This window comes from Haliotis cracherodii, unplaced genomic scaffold (genome assembly GCF_022045235.1).
Source record: "Haliotis cracherodii isolate W230 unplaced genomic scaffold, xgHalCrac1.p SCAF_15, whole genome shotgun sequence".
NCBI classification, from domain to species: Eukaryota; Metazoa; Mollusca; class Gastropoda; order Lepetellida; family Haliotidae; genus Haliotis; species Haliotis cracherodii.
The window spans coordinates 6,027,746-6,051,692 of NW_027266270.1; the positions used below are offsets into that span (position 1 = coordinate 6,027,746).

General features: G+C 41.8%; 1 protein-coding gene across 1 annotated transcript; it reads right to left on the reverse strand.

Moving 5' to 3' along the window:
* Nucleotides 1-1,128: 1,128 nt before the first annotated feature.
* On the reverse strand, nucleotides 1,129-23,660 carry LOC139461749 (serine-rich adhesin for platelets-like). The gene is made up of 15 exons (XM_071243206.1): nucleotides 23,612-23,660; nucleotides 19,682-20,634; nucleotides 16,691-17,841; nucleotides 16,218-16,324; nucleotides 14,878-14,953; nucleotides 11,647-11,763; nucleotides 9,847-11,304; nucleotides 8,452-9,414; nucleotides 7,095-8,355; nucleotides 6,501-6,580; nucleotides 5,826-5,983; nucleotides 4,182-4,326; nucleotides 3,413-3,526; nucleotides 2,482-2,580; nucleotides 1,129-1,221 (listed from the first exon to the last, which is right to left on the reverse strand). The coding sequence occupies exons 2-15, from the start codon at nucleotides 20,604-20,606 to the stop codon at nucleotides 1,129-1,131; spliced, it is 6,747 nt and encodes a 2,248-aa protein (XP_071099307.1). The 5' UTR covers nucleotides 20,607-20,634; nucleotides 23,612-23,660.
* Nucleotides 23,661-23,947: the final 287 nt, after the last annotated feature.

Below are 23,947 nucleotides of genomic sequence, written 5' to 3' on the forward strand. Positions count from 1 at the left end.
ATGACCAGCAGATCCTGTCATGGCTAAGGGACACTACTCTGCACAGTTAATTCCAGTGCCTAAAGTGTTAACAAAGCATGTAACAAAACAGTCAATAGATGCCTTCTTAACATATATACACAAGTATCTACACAGATCTAAATGATTCCAAGCCCAAAATCATATCATAAAGAATGGTCCTTTAAATCTGCGTCCTTGTCAGCGCGACAAACAGATACAATACTTCATGTATTTACTGCACAGTGCTTTTTTTTATAAATGGAAAAAAATTATATTAGATAACATATCAGTGAATAGTAAGTGAGTGAGTACGGTTTTACGCCGCTTTTAGCAATATTCCAGCAATATCACAGCGGGGGACACCAGAAATGGGCTTCACACATTGTACCCATGTCGGGAATCGAACCCGGGTCTTTGGCGTGACGAGCGAACGCTTTAACCACTAGGCTACCTGACCGCCCATCAGTGAATAGGTCATAAGGGGCTGAAAACAAATGGTGACTATGTAGGGGACGATGTAATTAGGGGTTATGACCCGCTACCAAATTTTCAGTTTCACATCAAATCTAAAGAGTACAGGCAATGATTTAAGCTATAAACAATGGTAAATCATCTAGGAAACATGGCCCTTTGACCAAAAAAGATGTTTAAGAACAGGTCATTAAGTAGATGTACATGATTTTTACCTGTGGACAGTGTAACACATGGGATGCTGTTATGGGAGATGTATTTTGCAGAAGGAAAGAATCACAGCAGCAAGCGATCAGCTTCAGTTTTACTGACAAAGCATTAAGTAGCACTAAAAATTCTTCAATAAGCTATGACGTAAGGTGGAGATTAACCACTTTTGAGCAAGAGCATGGGGAAGACTGACAATTCCATGATGATATTAGTGGTGAATCTGGGATTCAAACTTGTGACCAGCAGATCCTATCATGGATCAGAGAACCAACCCAGCTAAGGCCACCCGTGAATATTCTCCATGTCATGAAACAAATTACATTTTTTGACATGATGGTGACTAGAGTATTATGCCTCATGATCCCAAGCTGACATTGTTGGCACGTCTGTGGTAGCTGCTTGATGATGACTTGTTCACTGAGAGGCAGACACTGTCTCTCTGCTACGTTATTTCAGCCTCGGGAACTCCTCTTGAAACAATGTGTATCTCCTACAGGTGGGACATGTTCTTTCATGGCCCAGCACCCACTCTCGGATACACTGCAACATGCAAGCCCACACGGTGAGGGGGAGGCTGGATGGACGTGTGGGTGTGGGTGTCCGTGTGGGTGTTGGTGTGGGCGTTGGCGTGGATGTGTGTTGAGTGTGGATGTGGGTCTGTGTGTTGAGAGTTGATGTGGGTCTGTGTGTTGAGTGTAGATGTGGGTCTGTGTGTTGAGTGTGGATGTGGGTCTGGGTGTGTGTGTGTGTGACTGGGTGTTGAGTGTGGGTGTGGGTGTCTGGGTGTGTGTGTGTGTGTGTCTGGGTGTGTGTGTGTGGATGGGTGTTGCGTGTGGGTGTGTGTGTGTGTGTGGATGGGTGTTGAGTGTGGGTGTGTGTGTAAGTGGATGGGTGTTGAGTGTGGGTGTGGGTGTCTGGGTGTGTGTGTGTGGATGGGTGTTGAGTGTGGGTGTGCGTGTGTGTGTGGATGGGTGTGTGTGTAAGTGGATGGGTGTTGAGTGTGGTGTGGGTGTCTGGGTGTGTGTGTGTGGATGGGTGTTGAGTGTGGGTGTGTGTGTGTGGATGGGTGTGTGTGTAAGTGGATGGATGTTGAGTGTGGGTGTGGGTTTCTGGGTGTGTGTGTGTGGATGGGTGTTGCGTGTGGGTGTGTGTGTGTGTGTGGATGGGTGTTGAGTGTGGGTGTGTGTGTAAGTGGATGGGTGTTGAGTGTGGGTGTGGGTGTCTGGGTGTGTGTGTGTGGATGGGTGTTGAGTGTGGGTGTGCGTGTGTGTGTGGATGGGTGTGTGTGTAAGTGGATGGGTGTTGAGTGTGGTGTGGGTGTCTGGGTGTGTGTGTGTGGATGGGTGTTGAGTGTGGGTGTGTGTGTGTGGATGGGTGTGTGTGTAAGTGGATGGATGTTGAGTGTGGGTGTGGGTTTCTGGGTGTGTGTGTGTGGATGGGTGTTGAGTGTGGGTGTGTGGGTCTGGGAGTTTGTGTGTGTGTGTGTGGCTTGGTGGTGAGCGGAAAGCTTGCAGGAAGTTGTGAAGCTGGTGAGTGGTGACACATTTATGCATGAATAACTTTGTGGACATTTAAAATATAACAAAAACAGTTGCTTTTGGTGTTCAGCAATTGACATGATTGACCATATCAAGTCTTTTTCGGTAAATTAAACTTTATTTCATCAAAATAGTTTATGTAAGATATTATCGATAACATGATAATCGTTAATATTTCTTCCCATCGACAATAATTCTGATTATGTATCTTGTTAGCCAGCCCTAGCCCATACCATACATCACCAGGCCCTAATTTACTTACCTTGGTATGGAAATCATGCCCACAGTCCAATCTCTGCTTCTTGGCAACAGAAAAATCCTCAAAACATATCGGACAGACATCTTCATCATTCGCTGAATTCTGAAATTGATAGAAAATATCATTTGTTGCCTTGACAGTTCAAAAACATATCAACAAATTCTTGTTGGACATAAATCATCATCATTGATGTAACACAATGGCATTGATAAGCACAGCATGATTGTGTCTTAAACTTGTCATAATGGACACAAATATACGGGGATGAGTATGGACATTTTCCTTTTCAGCTGAAACTTCTTTCAAATGGAGCTTGGTCCATAATTTGGGGGTGTTGATGTGGTAACTAAAGATTTGCAGATCCGTGGAAGATTCTCACCCCTGTGTATACCTACAAAACATAAGATTTCAAAACTAGGTTATCACTGTAATTAGGTATAAAATACAAAACAATTACTGGCGTAAGTGTCCTGACATATTTTCATGGGATCTTCATGAACCACTTTTTCTTTCTTGTCTTTTGCACCTGCAGTGGATTCTGCCTAAACCGGATTCTGACAAATCTGGATTTCTGTCAATATTGGACCTATTTTGCCATCCTTAATATTACCATGTTACAACGTGATTGCTACGTTAATTCATAATGAAGTGAAATCTGCCTAATTGGGACTTCCTTCTATGGAGAAAATAATAACATATCACCATATTATCTTATTCAGGCACCCTAATCTATCACACATCTCACTGGCATGTCTTGTAAGCTGCTGTCATCAACAAAACGATGACTGTTGCCAAGGAAGATTTTTATTAATAAATGTATGTCTTATTAACTTGCTAGAAGAAGATTTGGTCCCCCCCAAGTCCGGTTTAGACAGATACCACTGTACGTGTAACAGGACAAACACGGGAGTAGTGAACCTTGTTCTTGTCTTACCCCTGGGGAAGTGATGGCCGGTCTGTGGGGTAGCTCCTTCCTGGTTGTCTCGTAATACTTCTGAAACTCAGGAGTGCTGTAGATGTTGCCGCCTTTCTGTGCTGCTGCTGCTACCTACAACAGATCAACCAATGATGCCAATTTATAGTGCAAGCTCACGGAGATACCATGCCGCAGTTTAACATGAATACCCCTCTCAGACACAGTATACTGACTCCGAGCCGACCATTCCTTGTGGTCTAGTGGTAGAGTGTCCGCCCTGAGAGCATAAGGTCTGAGGTTCAATCCCCGGCCGCGTCCTACCAAAAGACGTTTAAAGATGGTACTTGTTGTTACCCTGTCTGGCGCTCGACATTAAGGGGCTAAAACGAGGACTGGTCGGCTCGGAGTCACTATACTGTGTCTAAGAGGGGTATTCATGTTAAACTGCAGCATGGTATCTCAGTGGGCTAGCACTATAAATTGGCATCAGTCCGGACTAGTACAAGCAGCCACACACACACATACACACGTGCATGCACGTCGCTATATAGGTCTTAATCTTGGACACGACATTAAACCCCATTTCACCTCACCTTACATGACTGTATCATATTTTGCCTTCAGCCCCCATTTTATGTAATTAATGACCAGTCCCTTTTAAAACCATTCTTCTTTATTTTCACTTATTGTTCATCTAAAAAATACTACTAGCTTCCACAACAATCTGTCTGAAGAAGAAATGAGATATGTCCACATCTGTTTTGATTTTAGTAGAATACAAACAAACCTTTGGTCCATGTTCAGGTACAAGCTTGGCCATCATTTTCTTCTGAGCAATCCCTCTGGCTACATCCACGATGTCATTCAACTTCATCCCCGTCAAGCCCCCTCGCTGCGATCGTACAGAGGTTACCAGCTCAATCACTTCTCCCCTGAAACAGAATCATAAACATGACATATAACACAAATCAATCTGAGCCAGTGCATGTTGTTTAAGGTCATCAAAGTGAGTGAGTGAGTTGGGTTTTAACGCCACTTTTAACATTATTCCAGTTATATCACGGCATGTCAGCTTAATGTAGGAGGAAAGCCCGAAGTGATGCAGGTCTAAGACGTTTACCTCTTCGGTGAAACCCTAGAGCACGGGTATGGTGCTGACAAACCTAGAAACATAATTGGGGCGAACCGGGATTTGAGCCGACAATCATAGGCACAGCGAATCGCGCCTTAGACAACTGGGACACCCATGCCCCCCTAAGGTCATCAAAACACCATGAGGAAATATCATCCATCATCAATACTGCATGGGTTTGACTACACCACGTTCCTGTGAATACATATGACTGATGAGCTGTGTAGTGAAGACGCCTAACTAACTAAAGCTGAGCAACGAAATGAGGCCTTGAATAACCCATGGAAGACAAATGAGCTCTACTCCGTGCCTGAATTTAGTGCGAAAGCTAACATCCTGGAGTCATATGCAGAGTAGTTGGACAAAAAGCTGTGGCACTTGTATAATTCCATTTAAACTTAGTGCGTATTGGTCAAAGCACTTTCTGGTTTCCCTCTAAGTGGTTGAAGGCAGTAGCTTAATAAGGGTTCGCTCTAGGAATTTTCTGACCTGGGCCCTTTATGTGAAAATTTCAAATATTCCATAGGAACACCCACACTTGCCCATAGAGCACAATGTTAAAATGCCCCATTGTATTTGAAAATGTGGGCCTTTTTCCAAATTTAGGGTCTAAAAGTACATGGCCTCACCCTAGAATTATCCCTGCTTAATTCATTGTCCTAAAAAAGGGACTACACTGTATAGAAGTTGTCAACCTATTACACATTGTATTCTTGATTATCTAGAATAATACCACCATTGTATACCCTGTATTCATTTTGACTTCATTAGTTGATAAAATGTGTCTAATCAAATTACACACAAGCGTAAGACACATTCTGCACCAAGTTACTGATAAGTACATGTAGTATTGAGATGGTCACGTTACATCCTAAACAAAGCTAACGTAATTAGGAGTCCAGGTTAAAATCTTAACAGATATGAGAGATCATAGGCTGGATATCAAGGATGTGCACATGATAATCAACTGATTATACCAGCTGGCTCTTGAGACCTACGACTCTGAGGGTAGTGGGGATTTACTACTGCCTCGTTCAATGAAGAAAAGAGATAATGAGATGGGACATTGGCATTTGCTAATCAGTGGTGTGAAGTGACCTGTTCTGCTCAGGTTTGATACAACTTGTATATCATGGAATACTCAAAAACATATGTAAACCAGAAAACACAAAGTTTGTCGCCTAACTTGACAGACCAACGCCAAGAAACTTGACAAATTATTGCAAAGCAAAAGGCACCTCTTGCCCAAATACTTATCTGTAAATTATTGGCTGAGTAATGTTTGCTTGTTTTACCAACCGTGATAAGAATGGAAAATGTCTGGCGAGATGCTCCACAAGTTTGTCAAAGTTGTTTCGAGGAGCTTTGGAAGCCCCTTTGGATGTGGCTGCTACGAGGGCTGTGCTTGCTGCTGGCTCCGCTCGTGTCTGATCTCTCTTTCTTTTCTTCATACCAACCTGTAGCAGATAGCACAGCAATAGAATCTAACAGATTTAGCCTGTAGTCCTTATGTATAAGTTATAATGATAACATATAGCAAAACCCTTAAAAATTGCAAATTTCTAGTAGTCCTTAGGATACCTTAACTATTGGGCAGTTTGGCAAGGACTATTGGATTAGTGCCAATTTCTAATGCTGTAGCATAATCAATAAGTACATGAAAGCAGTTTAGAAATTAGTAGAGCAAGACATTTGTGTGTAATTGTGTTACAGATATGATAATCCTAAAATAATGTTACAGATATGATAATCCTAAAATAATGGAAAAAAACCCCGAGCAATTAATCACAACAAATGTAGACTTATGTATGACCTCAATATATTTAATAATGTACATACAAGACCATAGACTGCATGGACAAGACTGTTTCAATAAACTGGGTGCACATTGTGACCACCCAAGCCCCATTAGCCAGCTCCTACAACAGGCTTGGGGTACTCAGGGCCTGCACCAGCATCCCACCGTTGTCTTACCGTCTGCCAGTCATCTTCATCAACCAGGGAAGGTTCTGGTTCTGGTTCAGGTTTGGAAGGCTTATTTCCTCCTTTGTTCTCTGAAACAGCATAGGAATGTGTTTAGAAGATATCATAAAAGGGAAAAGAGAGTACCATTTTTCTAATTCCTTTTTCATTTGAAAATGAAACACAAAAAAACTAGCATAAACTGTTTTGCATCATGGTTTTACACTTTTCAAAAGGAATGAAAGTCAGGGTGCCCTTGTCACAATTCTGTACAATAAAGATAAAGGTGGCATCTGATCCCACTGAAATGTGCTATTTTCACTTCATTTTACCCTTTACATTGAGTTAACTGTTTAGGAGAAATCTGGAACAGCACAATACAATGCCATGAGCTCACTCTGGTCTTAGAGTGAGTGAATGAGTGAGTTTTATGCCGCTTTTAGCAATATTCCAGCAATATCACGGCAGGGGACACCAGAAATGGGCTTCACACATTGTACCCATGTCAGGAATTGAACCCGGGTCAAGCGGCAAGCGAACGCTTTAGCCACAAGGCTACCGGACCACCCCTCTCTGGTCTTGTCGGGCTAATAAAAGGTTACTTACTTTTTTTCTCCTTCTTCAACCTTTCATTGACATTGGCATTGTTCTTCAAGAGTCGCCCCAGAAAGTTGGCATCAGGCTTGTTTGGTTTGCGTTCCTTCTTAACACCAAAGTCCTCGATCTCATCAAGCCCCGTACAGGACATCTTCCTGCTCTCCCCTAAGTCTCTGAAGGCTTGTGTACTGCTCACTGAGCTTGATGTGGACATCTTCCCAACTTCCTCGGTTGGGGTACAGCTTCTTGAGGAGCTCTGGGACTTGGTCTGGAAGTCTGTGGTTGTAGCCCCACTTGCTTGTTTCTCAGAAGCATTTCTGCTTCTGCCTCTAAATGATCCGCTTCTGGATCCTGGATTAGTCGAGTTTGTCAGCAGTTGTTGGGAGAGATGCCTTGACCTGTAGGGTTGGTCCCAGGTGTCAGGAGTGGTGCTTCTAGACAAGTTCCGGGATCCTGGGTTTTCATCTGTGCCTTTTGGAGGGTTAATAGGTCTAAAATATACAGGTCTCTTAACATCTTGTTTACATGTAAACTCCTCGGGGTACTTTTCACACTCATCTTCCCAGTCCTCATCTGTTTCAATCTTGGTCGCTTTGACAGAAGGGAAAAGTTCTGTGGGGTCATGAGTCACTGGAGATATTCTTCCCCCACCTCTTGGCTTAGTTGTTGTTGATCTCTTCCTCAGTGAGGTTGACTTCGTGAGACTGGGAGGGCCATGCTGCTCAAATGGATTAGTGTCTTCAGTGGGTACAGGAGTCAGTCCAGTAAGATGGGTGCTGACCACTGCAGCAGCTTCAGTGGATCGTTTGTCTTTCAGGATGTAGGATCTTAATCCTGGAGGTGTTGTCTCGGAACCTGTAGCAGTACCAGATATAATAGGCTGAAACGATGATGGACCACATGCCTTGATTTCAGGTGGGGTAGTTGCTTTAAATTTGAACATGCTTGGATTTTGAGTCTTTACATCAGGTACTGCTGCCTGCTCGGCCTCAGACTTCCCCCTGCGAGCCTGCATCATGTTGACAAGACCTATGGGATTCCAGGCAGCACCACTGGACTGAGCTGTATCAGTAGGTCTAGCACTTCCAATAGCCATGTTAGCACTGATGTCATCTGATGATGATGGGGCTTGTAAAGGTTTGGTGGTCTGGCCAAGTGGACTGGCATAGTTCATCTGTATTGACTGCAAGTTCTCTGATGCAGGATGTGCCTCGTGATATGGCTCATGATATGCCTCTCGATGTGCTTCAGGATGTGGTTCGGGATGTGGCTCGGGATGTGCTTCAGGATGTGCTACGGGATGTGCTTCGGGATGTGCTTCGGGATGTGGCTCGGGATGTGCTTCAGGATGTGGCTCGGGATGTGCATCAGGATGTGCTACGGGATGTGCTTCGGGATGTGTTCCTGGAATGCCCGGACCGGCTGAGGCAGCTGGGGCAGCACCGGGTACTTTCATATAGGACTGCAGCACCATTGTTTGTTGTACACACACTGTCTGCAACATCACTGGGTTTGAAGTGAGTTGAGGGTAGGCCTTAACAACTTGCGCCAACACAGCTTGAAACAAATTAGGATTCAACTGATCGGGTTGCATCGCCTGTTGTACAGGTGGCTGTGGTACTTGCTGAGATGGTGGCTGTTGTTGCTGAAGTTGTTGCTGGGGGTGAACTTGTGGTTGATTGATCTCTGATGATTCAGTATGATGATTTGTATTGAAGTTTTCCTGGGGTGTTTCTGTCACAGGTAAACCAAAACCTGGACATGGATTACTTGAAGGTGAAGCACTAATATGATGATTTGTGTTGAAGTTTTCCTGGATTGCTTTTGTCATAGGTAAACCACGGCCATGATGTGGATTACCTGAAGGTGGCAGATCTACGTCCATGTAGTCTGTAGATGGTTTCTCATCTGCTACAGCTTGTCTGACCCCCAGTCGTTTCATAGCACTAGCCTTCAGATGGGACACAACCTTGGACACCTCACCAGTTCCAGCAACAGACCTCCCTGTTGACATCACAAATGGCTTCTCCTCCTCAGAAACATCAGAAGACAGAGTGCTTGACAAATCTTTGGGAGGAGACAAAAGATTCATTGGTTTGTTCGGTGATACGTCAGTCCTTGGCTTGTCTGGAGAACATTTGACCTGTTGTTTGTGTGGAGATAAGGTCTTCGGTTTGACAGGGGAGCCAGAAATTGAAGCCTTTACATCCACTCTGCCTTTCTCTGCTGCAAGTTGGTAGTTCTGAAGAACATTCTTGGCTTTCTTCATAAGAAGGTTAGTGTCCATCTCACATTCAACAATGTCATTAATGTCTTCCTCAATGTCATTCTGTAACAAATCCAAAACACATATAAAAGTATTACAACCAATAACTGAATGACACTATGACGTATCAATGACAATAAACATGCTGGATGACACTATAACATATCAATGACAATAAACATGCATATGTTTGCTAGCTAAACAACCTTTCAGCAGTGACAGTGGAAGCATAAATATCTAGATCCTATCATATACCCGGTACTACTAATGCTAAGTCGGAGAAGTGGTAGGATATTATATATCTCACCCAAAAAGACCACATGGTACAAGTTTCCCTCTATGAAAACCAAGTAAGACAACCATCCAACTTTAGACATAGGCACGTGCTACATGAGGTAATTGAGATCTCTGTGGAAGATTTCGCTATAAGAGCAGTTGTGGGAGACAACAGCCTCGGTATAACAAGTGGTAACGTATTACTTAATGTACTAGTACCTGAGTATTCTCAAATCCTGGAGGAACTCTTTTGTCAGAGTCCGGTTTCACAGCATCAAGTTTCATCTCAGTTGCATCCCCAGAAGCCCTCTCCTCTGTATCCGTGGCAACAGGTGTGGAAGACAGGCTACTGCTCGCAGTTTCGTACTCAGAGTCCGGTTTTGAACTTAGGTCAGGAGAGCCGACAAATTCTGACCCCCTTCTTGGGGGCAATCTCAGAGGGAGAGTGGGGATGGGTTTCGGAAGTGATCCTAATGGTGATCCTTTGGATGAGATTCTTGTTAGTGGTTTTGGCAACGAAATGTTTTCACCACTTTGGTTTGGTTCATGTTCTTGTTGAGTGTCATCTAGGGTGACAGGAGCATCAGTTCTTGTAGTTTCTGGGTTTGCAGTTACATTCCTATTATCTGTCATTAAATTATCCATACATGGTAATGGTTCAGGCTTGGTGACATTGTCAATAACAAGTTCCTCTGACTCAGCACAATGTCCTGTTTCAGGATCAGCAGATTTCTCAGGTGGTGTTAATGATGTGGATGTTCCTTCGGAAAGTTCAGAAAAGTGTTGAGATTCAGTTCCAGCAGTTGCATCCTCAGTGACTGAAGACTTACTAGAACACTGTGATGACATCTGTTCAAGTCTGTCACCCTCACAAGAAGACAACGAAGATATCATCACAGGATTTAAGACACTGTTGGACAAACTCTCCTGACTGGAACCAGATACAAGTTCTAATGAAGAACTGGCAGTAGCTCCCTCATTTGCTAGAGACAAAGTAGCTTCTTCACTGTCGGAGTTCAATATTTCTGATCCCGATTCTACAGAACTACACTTCCGGACAGCCATGGCAGAAGGTTCAGCTCCAGAGTCATGAATGGAGGTAGAATCAGATTCCTGGCCTTTCAGAGATTCTGACTCATAAATCTTGGCAACATCAGAATCTGGATCTTTCAATGATCCCGACTCCCGGATTTGAGGAGCATCAGATTCGCTGCCTTTCCATGACCTATCTCTTTGCATTTCAAGGAGGGTTTCTTCCACAAGTTGTCGGGTTGGTACTCTGTCAAACCCTTCATCAGCAGACACTGTATTGAAGGAAGACATATTTTCTACACCCGCATCAAATGCCATGGTTAGGGGAGGCGATGGTCTTTCAGAAATTTCATGAACAGTACTCTTGTATGGTGACATTCTTTCAAATCCTAACTCATAAGGCATGGCCTGCTGTGGCGATACTGCTTCATTTCCTGCATCAACAGGAATAGTTTTGCATGGTGATATATTTTGAAGACCTGGCATCGTCTTTTGGGGAGATAGTCTTTCCAAGCTTCCACAAGTGGGCATTGTTTTCAGAGGACATACACTATCCATAGTAGCTTTGTCTCTCTCATGTGCACGTTTCCGTGAGCGTGGAGATTCAGTGTTCACATCTGTCGGGGGACTCCTCAGAAATTTCAGCTGTAACCAATGACAAAACAAAATCAGTGAGTTTGGCTGAACACCACTTTGAACAGTATTCCAGTAAATCACAGTGTCAGCTGCATGCGAGATCAAGCTCTAAGTGATGCAGTTTTTAGACATTTACTACTCTGGTGAACCCAACAGCACGAGTATATGCTGACAATCAAGAAACATAATCGGGGGAATCTGGGATTCGAACCCACAATCATAGGTTTCTGGTATGCACAAGGGAAGCAACTCTGCACAGCCAATCGCGTCGCCTTAGACGACTGGGCCACTGTGTCCCCTGCACCATATAGAGCCACTAAGCTGAAGTAAAGTGTGGAAATATGTGTGTACCTCTTTAGGTGTATAGACTTCATTGCCCATAACGGTCGGTAGCGTGATGCTGAATGCTGGGATGGCAGACAGAGGGTGGCCACACTGGAGATCCTTCAGACAGTTCATCAGGTGAATCTGTGACAGACAAGCAATGCAATGTAACGTAAAGATTATGTCATAGAAATATCAAATATGGAAAACCATGATCTACTCCAGATGTAAAACTGTTTCTTTAGCTCAGGCTAATTTCAATTAAGTAGGTTTCATCAATGATTGGTTGGCTTCAGCTTTCAACTCATTGGGATTCCTGGATAGAATTGGTCTGCAGCAACCTATGCTGGTTGTAAGATGCGACGTAATGGATCGGGTGGTCAGGCTCAGTGACTTGGTTGATGGCTTGACACCCTACCCAGACGGTGTGCATTATAGGGGGGTATCTATTTTTAGACATGGCTCTAATTAGTGCGATGGATAATTGATGATGACATCATTGCGCGAGGGGTGTGGGATCCATGTTTTGTTTTGGCTTGAGGCGGGGTCACAGATTTCAACTTCCATCACGTTCGGGTAAATATTAAAAGTAAATTAGAAGTAATCGTAATTATAAATCGCTGCAATAGTTTAGACAGAAAGCTTACAAGTGCTACATCTATTAAAATATTGTAAAGTTATTAAATCTTTGTTGTTTGTACATTTGTGTGTTCAATGCGTAATTTTAGCTGGCAAACTTGTGTAGCCGTAACTTGTTTGGGGTCGCCGATACTTAATACCAACACGCTTCTGCTCTGGCCCACTTCGTAAATAATCCAAACAAGGCTACCCAGGGGCTTTACAATTTCAACAAGCGTATAGTCGACAAAGTCTTCTATATCCCCCGCCATTTTAACACGTTATGGTCCCAAACCAGGTAACTGACCCAACATTTCTCCTAGGCCTTGTCAAAATAGCTGCAATGGAAATTCTAAAATAAACATTTATAAAACTCCTTAATATCAAATGGCACCAGTTCAGTATGTGTCTGATAAACATGCAAAGTTTTGTAAGAATTTATTTAACGTTTTTTTGAGTTACGCTCCGGAAACGAACAGCACCCTTATAGAACCTGAGCCCAACTTGTTGCCATGGAAACGTAAAAAATAAAAGTTTATAAAATTCCTAAATAGCAAAAGGCACCAGTTCAGTATGTGCCTAGTAGACATGTAAAGTTTTGTAAGAAAGTATTTAACGTTTTTTGAGTTACGCTCCGGAAACGAACAGCACCCTTATAGAACCTAAGTCCAACTTGTTGCCATGGAAACCTAAAAAATAAAAGTTTATAAAATTCCTAAATAGCAAAAGGCACCAGTTCAGTATGTGTTTGGTAAACATGCAAAGTTTTGTAAGAAATTATTTAACAGTTTTTGAGTTACGCTCCGGAAACGAACAGCACCCTTATACAACCTAAGTCCAACTTGTTGCCATGGAAACCTAAAAAATAAAAGTTTATAAAATTCCTAAATAGCAAAAGGCACCAGTTCAGCATGTGCCAAGTAGACATGTAAAGTTTTGTAAGAAAGTATTTAACGTTTTTTGAGTTACGCTCCGGAAACGAACAGCACCCTTATAGAACCTAAGTCCAACTTGTTGCCATGGAAACGTAAAAAATAAAAGTTTATAAAATTCCTAAATAGCAAAAGGCACCAGTTCAGTATGTGTTTGGTAAACATGCAAAGTTTTGTAAGAAATTATTTAACAGTTTTTGAGTTACGCTCCGGAAACGAACAGCACCCTTATACAACCTAAGTCCAACTTGTTGCCATGGAAACCTAAAAAATAAAAGTTTATAAAACTCCTAAATAGCAAAAGGCACCAGTTCAGTATGTGTTTGGTAAACATGCAAAGTTTTGTAAGAAAGTATTTAACAGTTTTTGAGTTACGCACCAGAAACGAACAGCACCCTTATAGAACCTAAGTCCAACTTGTTGCCATGGAAACGTAAAAAATAAAAGTTTATAAAATTCCTAAATAGCAAAAGGCACCAGTTCAGTATGTGTTTGGTAAACATGCAAAGTTTTGTAAGAAATTATTTAACAGTTTTTGAGTTACGCTCCGGAAACGAACAGCACCATTATACAACCTAAGTCCAACTTGTTGCCATGGAAACCTAAAAAATAAAAGTTTATAAAATTCCTAAATAGCAAAAGGCACCAGTTCAGTATGTGTTTGGTAAACATGCAAAGTTTTGTAAGAAATTATTTAACGTTTTTGAGTTACGCACCGGAAACGAACAGCACCCTTATAGAACCTAAGTCCAACTTGTTGCCATGGAAACCTAAAAAATAAAAGTTTATAAAATTCCTAAATAGCAAAAGGCACCAGTTCAGTATGTGCCTAGTAGACATGCAAAGTTTTGTAAGAAAGTATTTAATGGTTTTTGAGTTACGCTCCGGAAACGAACAGCACCCTTATAGAACCTGAGTCCAACTTGTTGCCATGGAAACGTAAAAAATAAAAGTTTATAAAATTCCTAAATAGCAAAAGGCACCAGTTCAGTATGTGTTTGGTAAACATGCAAAGTTTTGTAAGAAATTATTTAACAGTTTTTGAGTTACGCTCCGGAAACGAACAGCACCATTATACAACCTAAGTCCAACTTGTTGCCATGGAAACCTAAAAAATAAAAATTTATAAAACTCCTAAATAGCAAAAGGCACCAGTTCAGCATGAGTCTGATAGACATGCAAAGCTTCGTAGAGAAATATTGAACGGTTTCTGAGTTATGCTCCGGAAACGATTTTGGGACGCACACACACACGCATGCACGCACGCACACGCACACACACAGACGCACGCAAACACGCACACACGGACGGAACCCATTTCTATATCCCCCGCCAACTTCGTTGGGGCGGGGGAAAATTACTAATTATCTTGTACAGACTTGATTATTTACAAGCCACCATCATATGGCTTGAGTTTTGCTATGTGTGGTATTGAAGAACACACACACAAACACAGGCTTCAGCCTCCAACCTTGGACATTATCAGGTAATCCGACAGACTTCTCTCTTGATTATTCAAGTCAACATCATGAACATATCTGATAAACTTACCCATTACTTGATAGTATAACCAATAATAAAATGGTAGTATAACGGAGTGAGTTGTTTTCCTTAGAACCAACCAAAGTTGTGTTATCTGAAACAAGCATACTTCTTGTAGTCCAAATCTAAAAGTAATAACCCTTAATTAAATAATACACATTCATACCTTGGTCTGTGCTATTTCCTCTTGCAACCAGACAATTCGTGCATCCACCATGTCTGTCAAGGAGTCCACCCCAGACCTACAACACAGCATACCATGGTGGTCAAACATGAAGATGAAGGATCAAGGGATCCTTGTCATAATATTAATATTAAGTAAAGATTTGAGCTGTCAAGAATGGGGTTATGACAACACAAGCTTGAATTTTATGCCTTATTTGGAAACTGAATATCACAGACATAAACCTCAAGGAATCTAGCGAAGACCCTTAATTTCTGACATTGCATCTCCGCTTAGGACATGAGGGAAATCACTGTAACCAGTAACTTAATGGACCTGCATTAAACAACATACAAAAACACAGTAAGCTAATGTATTCCATGTTGTAGTCACCTTTTACAGCAAGCATGGGTTGTTAAAGACCTATTCTATCCCGGAATCTTCACGGGTCAGTAAGTTAATGAACCTGCATTAAACAACAAACAAACAAACCAACAGTACGCTAATGTATTCCATGTTGTTAATGTCACAGGTTGTGCAATATTCGAGCTACTTCATGGTGGATTGCCAACAGTCAGTTCTGGACAAATAAACCACGGGCTATAGAATGAGCAATAAGCACAATTTGGTTCAATTCCACATGAAGTCGGGTCTAGCCTACATTCTCTCACATGACAACCATGGATTACTTGGGGCCCTGAATTTCCAGATTGTTTGTTTGTTGTTTAACGCCGCACCCAGCAATATTCCAGCAACATCATGGCAGTCTGTAACCGGACAATCCAGTGATTGACATCATGTGCATTGATCTACGCAACTGGGATATGATGACATGCATCAACCTAGCCAGTGAGCCTGACCACCCGATCCCATTAGTCGCCTCTTACGACAAACATAGTCGTCTTTTATGACAAGCATAGGTTGCCGAAGACCTTTTCTAATCCAGACCTTCACAATCCGCCTCTGGGGTCTAGTGGTAGAGCGTCCGCCCAGAGAGCGGAAGGTCCGGGGTTTGATCCCCAGCCGCGTCCTACCAAAAGACGTTAAAAGATGGTACTTGTTGTTACCCTGTCTGGCGCTCGGCAGTAAGGGGCTAAAACAAGGACTGGTCGGCTGGGAGTCAGTATACTGTGTCTGAGTGGGGTATTCATGTTAAACTGCGGCATGGTATCTCAGTGAGCTAGCACTATAAATTGGCATCAGTCCGGACTAGTACAAGCAGCCACACAAACACACACACGTACTTGCACGTCGCTCTATAAGTGCAATAATCTTGGATGCGACGTTAAACCCCATTTCACCTCACCAGACCTTCACAGGTAACATAGAACTAATGAACATACTGTGGAGAGAAGAAGCTCGTGATCTGCATCTTGCTGTGTTGAAGGTCATCCAGCTGCCGCTGCAGCTCGCTGATGCAGATCTGGGCCTTCAGGTGACACAGCTGCATCTACAAGAACAAACATCAGCTGCACCAGGTGATGAAGTCTGCAACCGTCCGAAGTCAGCTGGGGTAAAGGCTGCTTTGAAAAGTACTTCTGTCATACGACATGATTCTGTATTTCAGCCGTATCACTAAAGTAATTGGGAAAGAAAGTCCTAACATGTCCCAAAGTGATTAAGGTCAAGGACTTGACCACTTTCGTGAAAAAAAGAACATGTGCTAACATACCAAGGATCTTGAAACGACAACTGCACCAAATGTGTTTATGCACCAATGATATAAATCCAAGCATGTATCTGAATTAACCTGTCAATCTGTGAACAGCTACTCTTTTCAGCCTTTCTAATAACATGATAAAGATAAGGATCAAACCTGTGTCTCAATCAGCTGTATGTCCCTCTCAGGGCACACGTCACATTGTTTGGCAACCAGGTCATCAGTTGACCCAACCTGCACTCCTTGACTTTTCATCTTGGGCCCTATCTTGACCTGGACCTGTCGACATCTTGTCTCAACACAGGCATTCACACATGGACTCTTCGTCTTTACCACCATCTGCGGCGTGAAGAATTCCGATGTCTCATCAGAACACGCTTCCTCTGTGTTGACTCCAACATCTCGTGGTTCGAATGCAAGAGGAGTTTGAACATCCACATCCTTCGTTTTAATCCTCTTTGTATTCACAGCAACATCGACAAACAAAGCATCCGACTGACATGGAGCCTTTTGGGTCTCTGCCTCTGGTGTTGGTGAATCTGCAATGTATACATCTACTCCCGAGGAATGGTTCTTCTTAAACAGTCTGCACACATCGAGTTCATCTGAAGCTTCAGTTTCATCAGTTTCCTCAGGATCCTCAGGATCAGGTTTATTCTTTGCCTTATCCCTGAAGAAGCTAGGCTTGAACTCTGGACTATCAGGATTCAGAGACAAAGCTGATGGCGATGCTTCTTCAGCAGTAAATCGACATTTAAATTCCTTTGCAGTGGCATCAAGTCTTGACGAGAAGGGCACAGGATTAAATGGAACGGCATTCACATTGAGTTCATGATTGAGTTCAAGGTTGAGTTCACAACATGCATCTTCAATTATAACCTTAGCAAATTCATTTGAGAAGTCACTCAGGTAGCCGTCCGACTTTCTGGAGCATCCTTCAGATGTTGAGGACTTGGCATCGGTGTTGTCCACACTGCCAGAGTCAGTGTGAGCATCTGCGTCTTCCTTCCAACTCACTATGGAGTTAATGTCCGAGTCATCTCCACTCTGGGATGCAGTCCCACTTTCCGTATTTGATACAAGGGCACCTGTTCTTATTGAAGGTTCAGCTTCGGCAGCAGTGACTACTATCCCACGTTTGAGGGCAATTTCCATGAACCTGTCTGCTTTAACTCTCTCCGTGAAGTGTTTCTTCACAGATGTCATCCTCGATCCTAGTTGGTCCCGAGTTCCAAATATACTTGTGTCAACACTTTGACTGGCTGTTTTGGAATCGATGCCTGTTTCAGTATCTTCAACTTGTAAAGCTGGATATACAATAATTTTTAATCCATATGTTTCAAAATGAACAAGAAAATATTCATCTATAGAAATAATATGTAATTAGAAGACAAACATTATGTGCTTTAAGTTTTACGGTTTAATTAGTTTTCGATGAGAAATTTCATTTGGAATCCAAGGGTTTAACTGGAGGTCTCACATCAACTGTTCAACATAAACTAGCAAATGTGAAAACACAGTGTGTACCAATAGTGTAAAATACAAAAGGTAAGTCATTTCCTGAAGTACACTCTAGCTATGTGAGTTCTAACGGTTGTGAGACAGACTGTCACTCTGGAATGCTATGACATCATAATACAATGGATGACATCGCATGCTTCTGTGACAACTGAACTCGCCCATTTAGCACAAAGTGAAACAAAACAAGTAAATCAAAACTGTTCTGATAATTGTTGATCAAAGTTAATAATTAACTAAGTTGTATCCGTTTCTTCAAAGTCAATTAGCACTTTCTTAAAATTTGGGATAGAGAAAGATTTTAACAAAAACAAATGCACTTCCCCATAAAGAAACTAGACAAATTGCATGAACAGCAAAATAGACCTGGGGATTCAAAATTGAAAAGAGCATTTCAGTGAAACAGAAGAGGCAAACTGTAATAATTACAACTTCTTTTATAGGGTATATATATAGAGAGGTTGTCATGCATGTGGTTGGGGATGGTAAATATCCAGACTAGGAATAAATATTGAACTTAGCTAGCCTTGGCGAAAAAATAAATACATAGTTATTATTCCTAATATAGATTGTTTCCCATCCCAAAACTCACAAGTGCAATATGTCATTCTTATGTTTGTTGTGAAAAATACCTTCTTATCAGTCACAAATGGTAACTAAGCAAGCAAACATTTCCTTGAATGTGTCACTGGTATATTTTGTCAGTGATTAGTCAGACAGTGACCACAGTCAATATAGTTGAAACTGATGCTTGCTTTTAGACAATTGTTTAACTACTACATAGGCAAGAAGACAATTGCTACACACCATAATGTTTCAAGGTAAATCATAAAGCACAAAAATAACTCTGTCAGTAATCGCCTTTTGCAGCAACCCATGGGTTCAATCCCTACAGATATTCAGATATCCAACATTTGTTTAGAGCTTGCCAGGTTACATCTTGCAAAGGCAAGGAGTTAACTGACTATAAAAGTCCAGTTTCCACACTTGCCGAACTAGGCTGGAATTCTGGAGTTCTGGAGTTCTATCATGGCTGGACTAACATTTACCACTAGACTGATTTGTATATTGTCCTCATGAAACAGGGAAAATAAAGACAAAAAAGAAAAATCACCAAATCACCAATAGACTGATCTTTATAGCAAGTTTCATCCAGAAATATTCAACAGTTTTGGAGTTCTGATAATGAGCACTACCTTCAATTTCAGTAACGTAAAAATGTCTTGAAATTTGTCATGAAAATAAAATTAAATTAAAATAAAATCCCAAATCATCAAAAGACACCAGTTCCCAACTAGACTGATCTATATACAAAGTTTAAACAAGAAATGTATTTTTTAGAGTAAAAATATCATTTATACTTATCCTGACTCATACAAATGAGTAATAAGTATGAGTCAGGATAAGATAAAATATGTATTTTTTAGAGTAAAAACATCATTTATACTTATCCTGACTAATACTTATTACTCATTTGTATGAGTCAGGATAAGATAATATATACATATATATATACAGTTTTGGAGTTCCAGAAACAGAAAACGGACAGCTGATGGACAGACATGCCGATTGCTATATCCCCCCGTTTTTTAAACTGTGGGGATAATAAAGAAATAAAAAATCAATCACCATTCTTTTTCAGCATAGCAAAAGGATGCGGTGCAATAGGTGGGCCATCATCATCTACTGTAGAGGAGCCAGACTCTTCATGAATGGCAGTGGACCAGGCATTCTTTGAAGGTGCATCAGAGGTGACAGTAGTGTTGATGTCTGTCATTCCATAGGCAGACTTGATGTTCAAGGGCACATTCTGAGACTGATAGCTAGACTTAAGAGGAGCAGGAGATGGAGCAAGTACAGGAGTCTTATCAAGGACAGGTGCTTGGACACGAGTTGAAGCAAGAACAGGAGGGGGGACAGTGGTTTGAGGAAGAACAGGTGCTGAAAGAGGATTAGAGGCTGACATCATAACATCCAAACTTTTCTTTTCTGTGGACTTTGTCCACATCGAGGAGTATGTGCATGACGGCCCAGTAAGATATGGCACCTGCTGCGAGTTTGCGAGACTGGAAAGAGGTGTGGGTTGTACTGGTCTAGAAACAGCATTAGAAGGAATATTCCAAGGTTTAATGTGGACAGAGTGGGATGGAGGTAAGGGAAGGGGTTGGGTCAAGTGATGGGATGGAGCTGAGTTGGTAGGAGGTTGAGGCAAAGTGGCCTGAGTCTGACCTTGAGCCTGAGATCGAGCTTCATTCCAAGAGAACTGATATGTTTTTTGTGGACTGGTAACTGATGGTTGATGCATGCTGTATCCATGTGGCATTGGTGGAGGCATGTGTCCGGCTCCTAGCACTGCCCTGCCTGGAATCTGGGGATTCCCCACCTGTACTGGAACACTCCCTTGTGGATATTGCAGGGCTGTGTACTGAAGCCCTTGTTGAGCTTGGTAGGGTTGGGGCAGCGGGAACAGGGGCTGCTGGGAGACCCCTGGCTGGGCGACCATGTAGGGGTGCTGGGGATGACCTGACCCAGAGGTCAAGAAGGGCTGGAACATGATCCCGTTTGTTGTTCACGATAGGACGCTGAAACAGGAAGTTTCAAAATAAGGCTATGAAGAACTGGAACATGATCCATTTGTTGTTCACTAGAGGATGCTGAAACAGGAAGTTTCAAAATAAGGCTATGAATGACTGGAACATGATCCCGTTTGTTGTTCACTATAGGACGCTGAAACAAGAAGTTTCAAAATAAGGCTATGAATGACTGGAACATGATCCCGTTTGTTGTTCACTACAAGGCGCTGAAACAAGAAGTTTCAAAATAAGGCTATGAAAGACTGGAACATGATCCCGTTCGTTGTTCACTACAGGACGCTGAAACAGGAAGTTTCAAAATAAGGCTATGAATGACTGGAACATGATCCCGTTCGTTGTTCACAACAGGACGCTGAAACAGGAAGTTTCAAAATAAGGCTATGAATGACTGGAACCTGATCCCGTTCGTTGTTCACTACAGGACGCTGAAATAGGAAGTTTCAAAATAAGGCTATGAATGACTGGAACATGATCCCGTTCATTGTTCACTACAGGACACTGAACAGGTAGTTTCAAAATAAGTTTTTGAGATTTGAAATCAGCATGTGATAGTGACATTCATTTTCCTTTGGAATTATTTTAAATTTGAGCCAGGGTACCCCTCATGATGGAGACAACTCAAGGAATGAGAAGAAGCCTGTCAAAAGGATTTCAATATGATGTTTACAGAGCACAGAAATGCATTTTTAGAGAATACATGGTCAAATCCAGGGCAGACTATAACATGTAAAAAATTCAGTTTGTTGATTTTCAGCACTACGATTTCCTTCTTCCAAAATGGTACGGATAGGGGACAGGAAATAAATTCATCTTACAGATCAAGGAAACCTTATCATTTTGATTGCACAGCTGGGACCCCACAGGTTAGAGTGGCTGACTGTTGGGCCGAGATTCAAAGCACAGAGCTAATTGACGTTTAAAGTTTTCCTACAGTTGGGATGCGTACCGACAACTATGCGCTGGAAGTATCATAAGTTGAAGAAATTCTTAGAAAAAGATCTTGAACGTTGGCGCTGTTATGTTTGCACTCACAACAACAGGAACATGTTGTTAATGCCAAAAATGCCATATTTGGGCATATATCAATATTCATTCGCAACCAGATTTGCAACAGGTTTCAGTTCGGTTTGTTTATGAATGAAAGTTGTTATGTATTTACACTCAAACATATATTTAATGTGGAAATAATAATAAAATACCCTCTAAAAATAAAATAGTCTCTATACTTTGTTTTGATTTGAAACAGGCCGAAGACAGGGTTAGAAACTAACAGCTTTTGTCCACTAGTCCTTATGATGATAACATATAGCAAAACCCTTAAAACGGGCCAATTGCTACTAGTCCTAAGGATACCTTAATACTATTTGGCAGTTTGATAAGGACTACAGGACCAGTGCCAATTTCTAACGCTGCACAGGTAATCTGCTTCAAAAAAGAGTTTGACCCTTTAATGTTTGTAATCTTCTTCAAAAAGTAGACAGGTTAACAGCAACATATTAAGCGAAGTTATGCAACTAGGAGAGTAGGTGAATAGGTGGCCGTGATCAGCGAGCATGCTTCCATTCGTGACCAATTCATGTTATTCAGGGACAAGCCGAATAGCGACTTGTGCCCCTCTCAAGGCCATTTTTGTGACTGGTTCCATCTTCAGATCTTAGCGCAAATGGGCATAAATAAAACAATTGTCAACTCATTGCGTAACGGTTCACATATATTTCCCCATATATTATATATATTTCAGATGCAATTTAAAGCACATCGGGACATGCAGAATTATACAGTATGATTGCATACATTTAACAGTGACATGACTCATGAGGGTTTTTTGGCTTTGATCCTGCCCAACACTATAACATTCATTTGTCTGTTGTTTAACACTGCACATAGCAACATTCCAGCTATATGTTGTCGGTAAATAATCAAATCTGGACCAGGCAATCCAGTTATTGACATCATGAGCATCAATCAACACAATTGGGATATGACATGCACAACCAAGTCAGCAAGTCTGACCACATAGTCCTAGGCGCCTCTTATGGCAAGTATGGTTGGCTGAAGACCAATTCTAGCCCAATTATAACATGTTAAATGTGGTGTCTTTGGCAACTTGACGTAGTTCACAACTTATGACTCACTCAGCAGTAAAATGGTTCCTTGCCATTTAGAGGCGAAGCAAGAGGATTTATTTGGCACCATTTTGGTATATTAAAGGGTGGGTGGGATTAGTCATAAGAGGACACACACACACACACCATTTTATGTAGATCTGACTTTTTTTATTTATCCTCAACTCCCCCCCTCTCCCCTCAACTAGGTGCTAGACTGGTACCAAAACACTGAATTTAGCACACATCAAAAAGGCCAATAAATCAGGAATATTATTTAAATCTTGAGTGATACCTTGAAGCCTAACTATGTATTATCACAGTCTAGTGCATAGACTGGAATGAAATATCTTTGTTGGCGTATTCACCTAGATCTACAATCATCGACTTTGATGACTTTCATAATATTGAAACGAGGATTCGAGGCGGACTGTTCTTCCAATCCACAATTCCACATGCTTTTAGGTTTGTTTTTGTTTGTTTCACAATTCAAAACATAAACATGGATAGTACAATCTTCCATTTTCTTGATTTGTGGAACATACTCCCAACTTTGAACTCGATTTAAAATGTTGCTGTCCGTAACAATGAAAATAGGCCTCATAAGAGTAAATGCTGATCATAATCATTCATCGACAGGCCTACTTTCCATTGACACATATACAGTGGGCAGAAAGGTCGCTGAGCGTGTAGTGTGCACTCATCTGGAACAACATCTGTTCTGCAGCTCAGACAACTTTGTGTGTCTATGGTTCATTTTGATTAAAAAAAAGTTCAGGTCAGTGCACAGACCCTTCGAACACAAACACATCTTATATAGGAACACGTCTAAAAGTGGTGAATGGTTGACAAATACATACACGCGTCGTCTCCTCGTCACGTGTCAGTTTTATCATCAGCTGTCATTGCAATTCTCGGAGCTTGAGAAGTCTTCGTTCACTAACTTCTTGAGTTTCGCCGCAGAGCGAGCATCCCTGTCAACAATGACTTCTTGCGCGTGGGTCAGGCATGTGCAAATACAGAACAAATAGTACATCATGTTTTCGCAATATCACTTTCTATTTATTCGTAGTTCCTATCCTTAAGCAACCATGTCTTGTAAACTGTGTTTATGTTTTGGATAGAAGCCTGTCACAACACAGTGATTGTTTTGAAAGGCGCGCGAGACCCGAAACCCGTTTATCCATACAAGAGAT